General features: G+C 48.4%; 1 protein-coding gene across 1 annotated transcript; it reads right to left on the bottom strand.

Annotated features, from left to right (window-relative positions):
- Window positions 1-1275: 1275 nt before the first annotated feature.
- Window positions 1276-10659, bottom strand: ubl4a (ubiquitin like 4A). Its single transcript, XM_059949527.1, is given in 5 exon segments — window positions 1276-1569; window positions 1687-1701; window positions 1703-1884; window positions 9335-9440; window positions 10469-10659. Coding segments are annotated over 5 exon segments (462 nt in total). The 5' UTR covers window positions 10517-10659; the 3' UTR covers window positions 1276-1458.
- Between the last annotated feature and the right edge of the window lie 4626 nt (window positions 10660-15285).

Here is a 15285-nt window from a genome sequence, read left to right as displayed (position 1 = left end):
TAATGTGCATTTTGTATTTTTTTTTCATACCTCAATGTTTACATTTTGTATTTTATTTCTGACTGAGTAAACGCAACAATAACTTCCTTTGGGATAAATTAAGTTTTATTTTAATCTCATCTCCCAGCCCCTTCAGTCCCTGAACTAATCCCACTTCCCCACTCTCGCCACAGCTCTCAGCCCTCAGATCAACCACACTACCCTGCACCCTTCCCACTGTCCCATTCTCTCCTCACAACCCAAAAACTAATCCCATTCCCTCACCACAGCCCCTCTCCCCCCCCCCAAGTCAGCAAATCCCAAAACTATCCCACAGCCCTATCAGACACCAAACTGATTTCACTGCCTTCCTCTCTCCCCACAGCCCTATGTCAGTCCCCAAACAAATCGAAGTTTACCTTCTCTGCCCACAGCCCCTGAACTAATCCACTACCCCACACTGACCAGTCCTGTGTCACTCTGCAAATAAGCTTCACTGTCCCACGCTCCACAGCGCTGTATCAGACCCCAAACTAACCCCACAGCCCTCATCAGTCCACAAAATGATCTCCCTGTCCCACTCTCCACAGCGCTGGATCAGACCCCAAACTAACCCCACAGCTGCACTCTCCCCACAGCCCATGTCAGTCCACAAACTGATCCCATTTCACTACTCCTCACAGCCCTGTGTCCAACCCCAAACTAAACCCCCTTCTCCCTCTCTCCGCGCAACCCTGTCAGATCCCAAACTAATCCCCCCTGCCCTGTGTCAGTCCCCAAACTAATCCCACTGCCCCACTCTTGCCATTTCAACCTTGGGAAGATCGTCCATCTATTGCTCTCATGATCTCATCAACCTCAATCGGGTTTCCTATCACCCTCTGACGCTCCAGAGAGAATGCCCTCTAATCCAGGCAGCGTCCCGATGAGTTTCAGAAGTGATTTCCTCTCACGTTCCAAAGATGGACAGATCAGCAGGTTGATTCAGCAGATGGGAGTAACTGGGTGAAACCAGCTCGTGGGCTGGGGTTTTTTTTAAATGTAAAAGAAACAAAAAATGCTGGAGAAACTCAGGTCAGGCAGCAAGAAAATAATCAACAGTTCAAGTCGAAACCTGAAGAAGGGTCTCAGCCCGCACGTTGTCTCCACAAGACGCTGCCTGATCTGCTAGAGTTCCTCCAGCATTGTTTGTACGTTGCTCAAGATTTCCAGCATCGGCAGAATCCTTTGTGTTTCACGTTGGAGTGAACCCCCCCACCCCACCCTCCGCACCCTCTCCAAATCAAGGCATGACACTTGGAATTATTCCTTTAATTTTCACAGTCACTACGTTTTCATCCCAGCAGTTGTGAGCAGTTCAAAGCAAGACATTCTGCAGTGAGGTGGGGGTGGGCTGTTTCCCAGGCCAGGAGGAGAGTGGAGTGACCCGGGGTGTGGCGATGGGCTGGTGAGGAGGGGGGTGCGGGGGAGGAGGCTCCCTCACTCCATGAAGGAAAGGTCCATTGTCTCAGCAGTGTCAGGATGGAGGAGGCGCGTGGAGATCCGCTCCACATCATCCAGGCTCAACAGGCGCAGTTTCCTCTCGTAATCCTGAGAAGAAACCGAAGAGAGTCGGTCACTGAGGGAGTTGAGGCGGCGGCCACCATTCCGTTATCCCGCCCACTCCGTCACCCAAGCAAAACTGCAAAAGTAGGCATGGGGCCATACCTTCTGTAGCTGCTCCAGGGACCTTCTCGGCATCAGCCGGGGTGAAGTGCCTCTCCAGGACACGGGCCACCTGCTGCCAGGCCTGGGGGGCGCCCGGTTTGGGCAGTCCCCTCGGGCGAGGGCCGGTCGGCCGGCTTCACTCACCAAGGTTCAGCTTGGCACCTGTGTGCACACCGTAATCCGTCAGCCGGTGTTCGTCTGCGGGTGGGGGGGGGGCAGATGGGGGTGTTATGGGAAGAACATAGAACAGGCACTTTGGCTAACAATGTTGCACTGTCTTCTTAACCCAATCCAAGACCAATCTAACCCTTCCCTCCCACAGAGCCATCTGCTTTTCTACCACCTATGTGAGAGTTTCTTTAATGTCTGCAATGTATCTGTCTCTCCCATCACTCATGCCAGGGCGTTCACACACACAATGTTTTTAAAATAAAAAAAAACTTACTTTTGATATACCCCTTAAACTTCCCTCTCAATCAATCACCCTAAAACTAAACCCCCATTTAAAACGTTCTCTCTCTTGGCTGCCTATTCTATACATGGCTCTTGTGCCCCTCTCCTGTTAACACATGCAGGGTTCTCAGATTATTAACTGTCATGTTAACTGCTTACACAAAAATGGTTTCTCTGTAGCGTTAAAATGAAATGGCTTCTTCGTGGGTAACTGATGAGGTAATGCTCTGTTTAGTTGGAATGTTTGATAACGGAGGAACTAACCAATGGAAGCAATGTTGTTCTATCTGTGTGTGCGGGAACCCGGAGTGAGTGCGCGCGGGATTTTCGGGAGGAGAACTGGAGAGGAAGGACGTGCTGGACGCTCTCTGTGTCGACCCACCGAGGAGTTGGTCGCAAGGCGGCAGGTCCAGGAGGTCGGAGAAGATCAAATGGTGGACAGAAGGCTTCGATAATTGAGCTCCAACGGTTGTGCATGAACTGATTGAACGCTGATTAAGTTTTGGCGCCTTTTTTCTTTTCTTTTTATATTGTATCGCTATTAATTACCTAGTTCCAGTAAGATTTATAAAGTGCACTCTGTACAACGCACATTGGGTGCGATCTGATATTGTGCGTGCGAGTTTTGTGTCAGTGCGTATTACACGGCATCTACGTAAACGGGAGACACGGTTTGGCGGGGTGGACGGATTTTCCCCGAGACAAGCACAAGCCGATAGCCCTAGGCATTACACACACAAAATGCTGGAGAAACTCAGTAGGTCAGGCTGGACAGGAATAAACAGTCGATGCTTCATGCAGAGACATTTCAGTGGGACTGGAAAGCCAGAATAAGATAGTATCTTAAATATCCCTGATAGATCTGCCTCTGCCGCCACCTCGACAGCACATTCCATTCTAGAAAACTAAACCCACCTGACATCCCTTGTATGCATCCACCTTGTACTGGCCATTTCTGCCCTGGGAAAGGGTTACCAGCTGTCCAATCCACCTTTTCATCCGGTACACCCTCAATCAAGCCACATCTCATCCTGCTTCACTCCAAAGAGAAAAGCCCCAGCTTGCTCAAGTCTCACAACAAGGCTGCTCAGCCCCCTCTCCCTATTAAATATTTCACAATGACCCCAGCCGACTCCACCCCACAAAAACACACACCCTTCAGTGCAAATGGTCCGCACCGGCCAAGATTCCCAGTTAAGTTTGCCCCCTTTGGCCACAGCCCTAGAAATCTTTGTCGTACATTTAGTATTTCTAATCTTGTAAACATTGTCTAATTAAACATTCTTGCTCATTTGTACGCACAAATACTTGAATTACATACATCCTCAGGCTACCATACGACCTCGGTTTAAGTGAACATGGAGTTTGCCTCATACTATGGACTCTCGTGTCTACAGTGGCCACTAGTTACTTTTGAAATGGACCCGAGATGGCTGCTGACCTGTTGAAGCACAGCGAGTAAGGAAAAACACACAGTGCAGAGATTCCCAGTGCAAGGGAAGACACGATCAAGTTTTTAAAAATAACAAGTCAGAAAATGGAAGAATTCACCGATACATAAAGAGAACCAGGTGATAATCATATTTTGTTTAAAATCGGAAATGGATGGCAACATTGCAAAGACAGACACATTTGATTTCACAACAGATGACTGGATTTTATCTACTGAGTGACAGTGACACAATTGATTTGGCCAGGCTGGTTTCTAACTCGACATCTCACGCTCACTTTCATTCCGGATCGCAACTCAATCGCATCTCTGTCTGCCGTTTAGTTCCATATGCTCTGTACCTGCTTTCCTTAAAATTTAAATAAACGATCGTAAGTTTTCACTCATTCTTGGACTCCGAAAAAAACCTAAAAAAATTCCCCAGACCCCACAGCACGGAGGAGGCCCGAGAACATGAGATCTCCACGATCCCATGAGAGAAACCCTGCACAGTGATTAAACCTTTAGGTCTGAATGGAACAATCTGAAACTGACTGTGCTGTGGATGTCTGTATAGTGGTTGTGTTATCTAATATAGTATGTAAACAATTGAGAAGTATTCTCTATCCAGTTGGAGTTTATAGCTAAGCAGGAAGGAACATTGTGTATTTAATATTTTAATAAAACTTAAGTAATCTTTGTAAATATGTTGTTTGATTAAGCATTCTTTGAATAATTCATTATGGGTTGTATGTAAAAATACAAATTGCTATGTGATACATGCACACCTTGCTTAAAGTAAACAGAAAGCTAGACTCAGGTGGCACGGCAGAGGAGTGATTTACAGTACCAGGGACCCAGGTTCAATTCCTGCTGCTGCCTGTAAGGAGTTTGTACATTCTTCCTCAGACCACATGGGTTTCTTCCAGGTGCTCCCACATTCAAAAAGATGTACTGGTTGGTATGTTAATTGGTCATTGTAAATTGTCCTGCGATTCGGCGAGGATTAAATAAAGGCGGGGAGGGGGCATTGCTCAATGATGTCCCTCAAAGAGCCGGAAAGGACTGTTCTTTGCTGTATCTCAGTAATAAAAAAAAACGTTGGGACTCCCATATCTAAGCGTATGCACGTAAAATGTTTTTGAAGTTACAAAACATTTTCCTAACCGTGTACCTGGCCAAATGTCTTTCAAATGTAGTTGATACAAGACCATAAGATTTAGGAGCTGAAGTTGGCCATTTGGCCCATCGCGTCTGCTCCACCATTCAATCAGAGGCTAATCCAATTCTTCCAGTCATCCCCCACCTTCTCCCCATACTCTTTGATGCCCTGGCTAATCAAGAACCTGTCTATTTCTGCCTTAAATGCACCCAATGACTTGGCCTCCACAGCCACCTGTGGCAACAAATTCCACAGATTTACCGCCCTCTGACTAAAGCAAATTCTCTGCACCTCTGTTCCAAATGGATGTCTGAAGTGATGCCCTCTTGCCCTAGACTCATACCATGGGAAATAACTTTGCCATGAGTGTTGAGTGTTGGCGCGTGGCCTAGTGGATAAGGCATCAGACTAGTGATCTGAAGGTCACTGGTTCGAGCCTCAGCTGAGGCAGCGTGCTGTGTCCTTGAGCAAGGCACAACAGCGCATTGCTCTGCGGCGACACCGGTGCCAAGCTGCTTGGGTCCTAGTGCCCTCCCCTTGGGCAACGTCAGTGGCGTGGAGAGGGGAAGGCTTGCAGCATGGGCAACTGCCAGTCTCCTATGCAGCCCTACCCGGCCTGCACCATGGAAACTTTCCTAGGCGCAAATCCATGGTCTCATGAGACTAACGGATGCCTATATCTAATCTGTTCAGGCCTTTTAACATTCGGAATGTTTCTATGAGATCCCCCCCTCATTCTCCTGAACTCCAGGGAATACAGCCTGAGAGCTGCCATATGTTCCTCATACAGTAACCCTTTCATTCCTGGAATCATTCTCGTGCATCTTCTCTGAACCCTCTCCAATGTCAGTATATCCTTTCTAAAATAAGGAGCCCAAAACTGCACATAATGCTCCATATGTGGTCACACGAGTGCCTCATAGAGCCTCAACGTCACGTCCCTGCTCTTATATTCTATACCTCTAGAAATTAATGCCAACATTGCATTTACCTTCTTCACCATTGACTCAACCTGGAGGTTAACCGTTAGGGTATCTTGCACAAGGACTCCCAAGTCCCTTTGCATCTCTGCATTTTGAATTCTCTCCCCATCTAAATAAGAGTCTGCCTGTTTATTTCTTCCACCAAAGTACATGACCATACACTTTCCAATATTGTATTTCATTTGCCACTTCTTTGCCCATTCCCCTAAACTATCTAAGTCTGTCTGCAGCCCCTCTGTTTCCTCAACACTACCCGCTCCTCCACCTATCTTTGTATCATCGGCAAATTTAGCTACAAATCCATTAATCCCATAGTCCAAATCATTGACATACATCGTAAAAAGCAGCGGTCCCAACACCGACCCCTGTGAAATTCCACTGGTTACTGGCAGCCAGCTAGCATACAATCCCTTTATTCCCACTCTGTTTTCTGCTGACCAGCCAATGGTCCACCCATGTTAGTAACTTCCCTGTAATTCCATGGGATCTTACCTTGCTAAGCAGCCTCATGTGTGGCACCTTGTCAAAGGCCTTCTGAAAATCCAAGTACACCACATCTACTGCCTCTCCTTTGTCTACCCTGCTTGTAATTTCCTCAAAGAATTGCAGCAGGATAGTTAGGCAGGATTTTCCTGGCTTTGGCTTATCTTGTCATGTGCCTCCAGGTACTCCGTAATCTCATCCCCAGCTATCAATTCCAACAACTTTCCAACCACTGATGACAGGCTAACAGGTCTATAGTTTCCTTTCTGCTGACTCACACCCTTCTTAAATAGCACAGTAACATTTGCAATTTTCTAGTCATCCAGTACAATGCCAGAATCTATCAATTTGTGAAAGATCGTTCTTAATGCCCCCACAATCTCTCCAACTACTTTCTTCAGAACCGGAGGTTCAGGTCCAGGAGATTTATCCACCCTCAGACCATTACGCTTCCTGAGCACCTTCTCAGTCGTAATTTTCACTGCACAAACTTCACTTCCTTGACACTCTTCAATGTCCGGTGTACTGAAGATGCCCGCCACTGTGAAGACTGATGCAAAACACGCATTCAGTTCCTCTGCCATCTCCGCGTCTCTCATTACAGTATCTCCATCATCAACCACTTCTCGGTCGACAGATGAGACACTGTCTGGGTGAAAACACTGCATTTGGGACCCAATTAAATCAACCCCCACCCCCCCACCTTAAACCAGTGTGCTCTAGTTCTTGAAGATCGAGTGTTGCAGTTGTACAAGATGCTGTTGGGACCACATTTGGAATATCATGACGTACACAAAATGAATCTACGGTAATGAATAAACAGTTGAAGTTCTGGTGACTGAAGAAACCACTCTTCCTATGCTCCTCATGTTTCTGTTGACCTGTACAAGATGGCCGGTGGGAAAAAAAGTCGCAGCCTACTCATTCTCTCCACAACTCCTTTAAGTTCCAGCAACATCCTCAGTGATCCCCTCTCCACCAATTCCAGCTTGATGGCATCTTTCCTACATTTTAATTCCCAATTCCGACATGTCAGTTCACGGCCTCCTCTACTGCCCCGAAGAGGCCCCCTTTCAGGTGGAGGAAGCAAGACCTATTTCATCTGGGTCACCCCCAGCCTGACGGCCTCCAGTAATGTCAATAGACAATAGACGCAGAAGTAGACCATTCGGCCCTTCGAGCCTGCACCGCCATTTTGAGATCATGGCTGATCAATCACTATCAATACCCGGTTCCTGCCTTATCTCCATATCCCTTGATTCCCCTGTCCATAAGATACCTATCTAGCTCCTTCTTGAAAGCATCCAGAGAATTGGCCTCCACTGCCTTCCGAGGCAGTGCATTCCAGACCCCCACAACTGTCTGGGAGAAGAAGTTCTTCCTTAACTCTGTCCTAAATGACCAACCCCTTACTCTCAAACCATGCCCACTGGTACTGGACTCTCCCAGCATCTGGAACATACTTCCTGCCTCTATCTTGTCCAATCCCTTAATTGGCACCCCACTGTTCTCTTTTCATTCCCCATTCTAACCTCCTCTCCTCGCCTGCCCATCACCTTCCCCACTCTGTCAGATTCCTGCTTGTTCAGCCCCATTACCTTTTACACCTACCACCTTCTTACTCCGTCTCCCCCTCCCAGACCCACCCACCTCCACCTATCAGCTCGTACTCCTCTGCCCAACCTTCTCATTCCTGCTCCTTCCCCTTCCTTCCCAATCCAGATGTGGGGTCACAGCCCCAAATGTCGACTGTTTATTCCGGCAACTGCCCCGGACTTTGGGGCAATTGATCCTGGGTTCAAATCCCGCCGTCTCCCTGCACACTTCCTATCCGTGCTGGGTGGAGTGTTGAGTTGGCAACTCGGCCTTGTAAAAAAGAGCTCAGTTCCTCCAGCATTGTGTGCACTACTCAGATTTCCAGCATCTGAAGAATCTCTCGTGCTTATGATTAGGCATAAAAGGATGCGGCTGTGGGGGTGAGGGGGTGAAATAGGGCTGAGGGAAGGAAACTGGGACCAGCCTGGACGGGCACCATGGCTGGCAAAGACCAGCCTGGACTGAATGACTTGGGGTGCTGCCCTAGGACACCCTGCAACACCGCTTTCAGGGAACCAGCTCCCTCTTTTCTACAACACTCCCCACTTCTCACTGAGCAACCTCCCCTCCCCACCTCAAACACAACTGAAGATTCAGCTCACACTGCCCTGGTGAGATCCAAATGGGGGCAAAAAATGACTGACAACACACACAAAATGCTGGTGGAACACAGCAGGCCAGGCAGCATCTATAGGGAGAAGCACTGTCGACGTCTCAGGCCGAGACCCTTTGTCAGGGCCTTTCATCTTGGCCCGAAACGTCGACAGCGCTTCTCCTATAGATGCTGCCTGGCCTGCTGTGTTCCACCAGCATTTTGTGTAGTGAATTTCCAGCATCTGCAGATTTCCTCGTGTTTGCTCTGAAAAATGGGCTGATCTGTTACTTGCTCGTTCCCAATTAGCCCACAAGATCCGATCCACACCCGAGAATTTCAGCCCATTATACACCATTAGTCCATTCAGCTCATCTGTCTGCCATTCTATCCTGGATGATTGATTTTGCTCCTCAACCCCTATTTCCCCTCCTCTTCCTCAACCTTTGACATCTTTACTAATCAACAACCTCCACAGCCACCTGCGGCAATGAACTCCACAAATTCGCCGTCTGGCTAAAGAGATTCTCATCTGTTCTAAAGGGACATCCTTCTATTCTGAGTGTGTGCCCTCTGGTCCTAGACTCCCCTACTATTGGAAATATCCACCCATATACTCTATCTCTCAATATTTAACAGGTTTCAATGAGAATTCCCACACCCCACCCCCCCCCCCCCCCCCCCCCCCCCCCCCCGGCTCCTTTCTAAATTCCAGCGAGTACCCTGAAGGCGGCAAACATTTGTGTTAACCCTTCCAATGCCAGGCTCATTCTCTGGGTACAGAGTCAACACTCCAGACTGACCAACAGATTTAAGAATCAATAAATAAAGCACCGGCATTTCAGGGACTGGGAAACTCTCGGCTGTACCAAGCCTAGAACTACCCCATTAGCCTGGTCTCTCCTCCCCTGTGCCGAAGTTTCCAGGTCACCTCACACCCAAACCTGCACCTGACAGTGCCTTGCCCTTGTACAGTAGCCGCTGCTGGATCCTGGGTATCTTCAGTTCCTGCTCGATCAGCACCTTCAAGGCAGAAACCGCTTCGTCTTCAGGAACCTGCAAATGACCCAGGCCACAGATTCAGGGCTCAGACTTCCGGGGGTGGGGGGGGAGGGGGGGGTGGATTTCAGACCCTTTGGCCCAATATCCCCTCTGCTGTCCCATCTATACACTCCCCTCCCATTCCCAGACCCACATCCCCCACCCATTCAGATCACTCTCCCCATTCTCCCACTAACCCCCAGGTCGGCCACCCACTCCCTCCCTTTGCACTGCCGTGGTCTACCCTCAAACCCTTCAGCATCTTCCCCCATCACCCTCCTCCCAGTTCCCCCCTCCCACAACAACCTCCCCCACCACCCAGACCCATGGTGCCTCCACACAGGCTCCCCCGCCCACACCACTACAGACGCCTCCCATCCCACCACCACCTCAGTCATTACCCCACCCTCACCCCCACGACCCAGACCCCCCGGTGCCTCTACACAAAACTCCAGGCCCAAACCCCCTACCCCTACCCTTACCCCTCCACCCCGATCATTCCAGCCAGACCCTGGTATCTCCAAGCCCAAAACCCCCTCACTACCCCATTGCCCCCTCCACCACTCGGTTCCCCTCTCCCTCCCTCCCTTACCCCCACCCCTACCCTTACCCCTCCACCCCGATCATTCAGCCAGACCCCTGGTATCTCCAAGCCCAAACCCCCTCACTACCCCATTGCCCCCTCCACCACTCAGTTCCCCTCTCCCTCCCTCCCTTACCCCCACCCCTACCCTTACCCCCTCCACCCCGATCATTCCAGCCAGACCGCTGGTATCTCCAAGCCCAAACCCCCTCACTACCCCCATTGCCCCCCTCCACCACTCGGTTCCCCTCTCCCTCCCTCCCTTACCCCCACCCCTACCCTTACCCCTCCACCCCGATCATTCCAGCCAGACCCCTGGTATCTCCAAGCCCAAACCCCCTCACTACCCCATTGCCCCCTCCACCACTCGGTTCCCCTCTCTCTCCCTCCCTTACCCCCACCCCGCGGTCTCCTTCACCTCGCCCCTTCTTCCGCCCACCAGACCGCTCTGCAGTCGCACCTCAAGGCCGCACTCGACTCCGTGCAGAAGTTTAACGCTGATCCTCATCGCGATGGGGCGGCCGGGCCGCGCCGAGCAGGCCGCCTCTTAAAGGCGCAGGCGGCGGCCGGGCCGAGCCGACAACGGCGCCTCTTAAAGGCGCAGGCCCTCCCGAGCACCTTAAAGGCGCAGGCGGCGGCCGGGCCGAGCCGAGCAGGCCGCCTCTTAAAGGCGCAAGCCTACCGGAGCCCCTTAAAGGCGCTGGTCCCAGAATCTGATCTTGAATTTTGAATCGATAGGGACATGGATGATGGGGAAATTGAGGGTCAGGTGGCAGGGAAGGGTCTTGCTGAAGGTTAAAATGTGGCTGCAGCATTGTGGGCTGAAGGGCCTGTACTGTGCTATGTTCTAAAGTCTCCCCCTTCCCTCTTAAGTTGATGGGGAGCACAGATAAGGTGAATTGTCACGGGCTTTTCCCCAGGGCTGGGTTTGAAACATAGAAAACCTATAGCTAATACAGGCCCTTTGGCCCACAAAATTGTGCTGAACATGTCCTTACCTGATAAATTACCTAGGGTTACCCACAGCCCTTTATTTTTCTGAGCTGAGCACCTGTCCAGGAGCCACTTGAAAGACCCTATCGTACAGCCTTCACTACTGTTGTATTGTGTTATCAGCTGGCTGGATTGTTCTTTGTCTGCAACCTCCCCCTTGAACTCACCGCCATGGGTGACCATCCCATCAGCAGCTAAGCCCCAGACTGCATAGCTGTCTGGACCGCAGATACTCAGGCCTATCCACCATGACAAGGCGGCAATCCCCAGAGAAATTATATTTCCCGGTCCTGAACTCCCCCAGAGAGGACTTGCTGTGGGACTCAGCACTCCAGTTCATTTGACCCAGCTCTGTAAGTGGAACTGCCCGATGCTCTTCCCCATTTGGAGTTACTTTTCTCTTCAATAGCTTTTAACAAAGAAGATGGCTTCATCATGTGCAAGAATCGACATAGGTTAGAGATCTTCTAAAAGATCCTTTGTCTAAAAGATTCAAGATTGTTTAATGTCATTTGCAGTAGGCAAGTGTAAAGGATCTGATGCAGCCCAAAAAAATAAGATAAAGAATATAATAACAAAAAATGCACAAGGTAACCTATACACGTAGATTGATTGTAAAGTATAAGGTGACACTGGATACAGGAGTGTCTCAGTGAATATCAGGTATATTGGTAGTTAATGGGTTAATCCTATGCCTCTCAGTTAGCCCTACTCACATATTGTACAAGCAGCGTTATCAATAAAGTTCAGAGGGATATCCTGCATGCTGGTGTCCTGGTGTGCTCTGTACTCTCCCTCAATGTTGAGCACAACATAATGACAGAAGTGGTTGATTGTTGATGAATTCCATCTCCCACCCCCCATCCTCATCACATTCTACAGGGGTTGTATTGAGAGCATCCTGAGCAGCTGCATCACTGCCTGCTTCGGAAATTGCACCATCTCGGATCGCAAGACCCTGCAGTGGATAGTGATCGGGGTCTCTCTTCCCACCATCACAGATATTTACACCACACGCTGCATCTGCAAAGCAAACAGCATTATGAAGGACCCCATAGACCCCTCATACAAACTCTTCTCCCTCCTGCCATCTGGGAAAAGGCTCCGAAGCATTTGGGCTCTCACGACCAGACTATGTAACAGTTTCTTCCCCCAAGCTATCGGACTCCTCGATACCCAGAGCCTGGACTGACTCCTTGCCCTACTGTCCTGTTTATTATTTATTGTAATGTATACACTGTTTTGTGCACTTTATGCAGTCCTGTGTAGCTCTGTAGTCTAGTGTAGTTGTGTGTTTATTTTTCTCTGTGTTGTTTTTTTACATAGTTCAGTCTGGTTTTTGTACTGTGTCAACACCACTAACACCATGGTCCTGAAAAACGTTCTCTCATTTTTACTGTGTACTGTACCAGCAGTTATGGTCGAAATGACCACAAGAGTGACTTGACTTGAATTAGCTCTACAGACCAAGTGAGATCTGCAACAAGAAAGAATTTACAGTAAGTCTGTTCTTGTTAGCTTATGTCTATAAAAATCATCCAGAGACTTACCTACCTAAACTGCCTATGCTAGTTGCTAATTGTATGCACCAGAGGCTGGGCTGAGCTAAGCAACACTTTCCAACTACACCCAAAAGCAGACACATCATAATAATCTGTGGGGCACTGGCCTGGGGAAGGGCAAAGATACACAGGCACAGCAGAGAAGTCAGTCAAACTCCCAGGGAGAGAAAAGAAGACTTTAGTAGTCCAAATGAATCACATTATAAATAAATAAACAAACAAACAAACAGGAAAATGGAGCAAATATTTGCAGTACCTACATCTGCTTACCTACCTAGAAAAGCTCCTCAAGATATTTGATTTCTCCGAAGCCGGGGGACTTCAAGAGATGGCTCTGAGGGCTTTGAGCGATCTCACTCTGGCTTCAGAAGAGCATCCAGTATGCACACTGATACACCACATGGATTAGCACTGACAGATGCTCAGGAAAAGAAGCACCATCTGTGATGAAGTAGCTAATGAGCTAGATCATTTGGAGGTGAAATGGAGACCAGGGGCAACGCCAGGGGATCCTGTAGACAAGAAGAATGGGTCTGCCAGGATCGGTGGTGACTTTAAGGTCAACATTAACCTAGTACTGAAAGTTTGCAAACCTTTCTGGAGGGAACTTCAGCAAAGTGGACGTAGCTGACACCTCCCTACAGATAAAGATGGAAGAAGAGTCCAAAGCATTTTTGAACATAACGGGCTTTATGGCTATAATAGGCATTCTCTTTTTTGTTTGGAGTAGCAGCTGCACCTGCACTCTGGCAGAAAGCCATAGACCAGGTGCTGCAAGGCGGCCCAGACGCTTGGAGTTACCCGGATGACATCATCGTACACTCTTTAAACCAGGCATCACTTACTGTGGTCACACCAGGCGTGCTGAGGAGATGCAAGCAGTGGTGGATGGCCCAAGGCCAAGTGAGGTGTCACAGTCGCCCTTGTTCCTGCCAAACTTGGCTACTGCGCTCCACCCCTTCAGCTGGTTATGACAGAGTAAACAGAAATAGCAATGGACAAAGCAGTGTGAGGTGGTGTTCCAAAAGGTAATGAAAGTGGTGAGATCGGACACTGTGATCCACTGCATCCAGTGACGCTTGCCTGTAAAGTCTTGCCTCACAGTGCGGATGCAGTCAAGTCACATGCTATGAGTGATGGAAGTGAACACCCCATCATGTTCCCTTACCACCGCAGAGAAAAATTACGCACAGATCGACAGAGAGACCTGGAGTCTGGTCTAGGGTGTAAAACATTTCAACCAGTACGTATGGGAGAGAGTTTGCCCTCATTAATAATCATCGACCACTGGCGCCCATTGCAATCCACAGAAGGGTGTTCCACCAACAGGGGGCAGCACAGATGCAAAGATGGGATCTTGGAGGACACGATTACAAGATCGAATTCCATAGAACAACTAATCATGGAGTTGCTGATGGATTGGCCTGCTTACCCTTGGAAAAGGGAATATCTGAAAAATTTACAGAAGGGGACACTCCTGATGTTTTCTCCCTAACACCAATTGGAAATCTCCCTTTTATGGCAGAGATGACCCGATACTGACTCAGGTCTGCACGCGTGTGAACTTGCCCTTGTTGGGGGTTCTTTAACAAACCAGCACAATTCTGATCACTACAGTTCAGCGACATATGACCTATTTTCACAAAAGCGGACTTTGTTTTATTTTGTTCTAATTGTGTGAAATTTATGGTCATAGAGCACTACAGCACCGAAACAAGCCCTTCAGCCCATCTAGTTGCTGAAGGGCTTGCCGAAGATGGCGGTACAGTTGGACTCATCAATGTTCTGTCATCCGAGGTATCCACTGTAGAGGGGATTGGCCATATCGGCTTCACCAGAGCATTGTCGATTGACCTCACCCATTCCCACTTCGTAGAGTCGGACTTTGAGCGGCAAGCTATTATTCTGCTCCTGGCTAGACGTCTAATCCTCCTTAGATGGAGAGATGTTGCCCCGCCCACGCATGCTCAATGGCTTAACGATATCATGTCCTGTTTAGACCTTGAAGAAATTCATTATTTAATTCTTAATTCCGATATAAAGTTTCATAAGGTCTGGGGACCTTTTATTGAGTACTTTCATAATCTCACTCTTAATTAGGTTTTTTTTCCAGTCCCTTGCTTTCAGCTCTTTTTTTTGGTAGTAGGCATTATTATCTTCTGTTTTCAAGCGTATTTACAGTTTTGGAGGTTTGAATGTTCTGATTTATATTCTCTATATTTTGTTTTGGTTGGTCTGGAGTTTTTTTTTGTTATGGGGCTTGGGGAGGACACTAACTTTACATGACTTCAACTTGGGTGCTTTCTCAATTATCTTATTTTGTATTATATTACTATTGTATGTTTATCTTGCACTGTACTAATTTCCTACTTTGTTTTTGGGGGGGTTTTTTGTTTGTAGTATTGTAGAAAATGCATTAAAAATCAATTTAAAAACTATTATTCTGTCTATTCTTAATGGTCCCACTTGGACCATATTCCACCGATCCATGTACTTATCCAAATTCCTCTTTAAAGCCGAAATCCAACCTGTATCCGTCACTTCCACTGGCAGTTCTTTCCACAGTCGCATCACCCTCAAGTGAATGAGTTGCCCTTTAGGTTCCCCTTAAATATTTCACCTTTCGCCCTTACCCCATGACCTCTAGTTCTAGCCTCACCCAACCTCAGAGGAAAAAATGTGCTTCCCTCATTCCTATTAGGTGCTGTCAACTTGCCATCGA

This window comes from Hypanus sabinus, chromosome 24 (genome assembly GCF_030144855.1).
Source record: "Hypanus sabinus isolate sHypSab1 chromosome 24, sHypSab1.hap1, whole genome shotgun sequence".
Classification (NCBI taxonomy): domain Eukaryota; kingdom Metazoa; phylum Chordata; class Chondrichthyes; order Myliobatiformes; family Dasyatidae; genus Hypanus; species Hypanus sabinus.
This window is presented reverse-complemented; position numbering and strand designations above follow the sequence as displayed.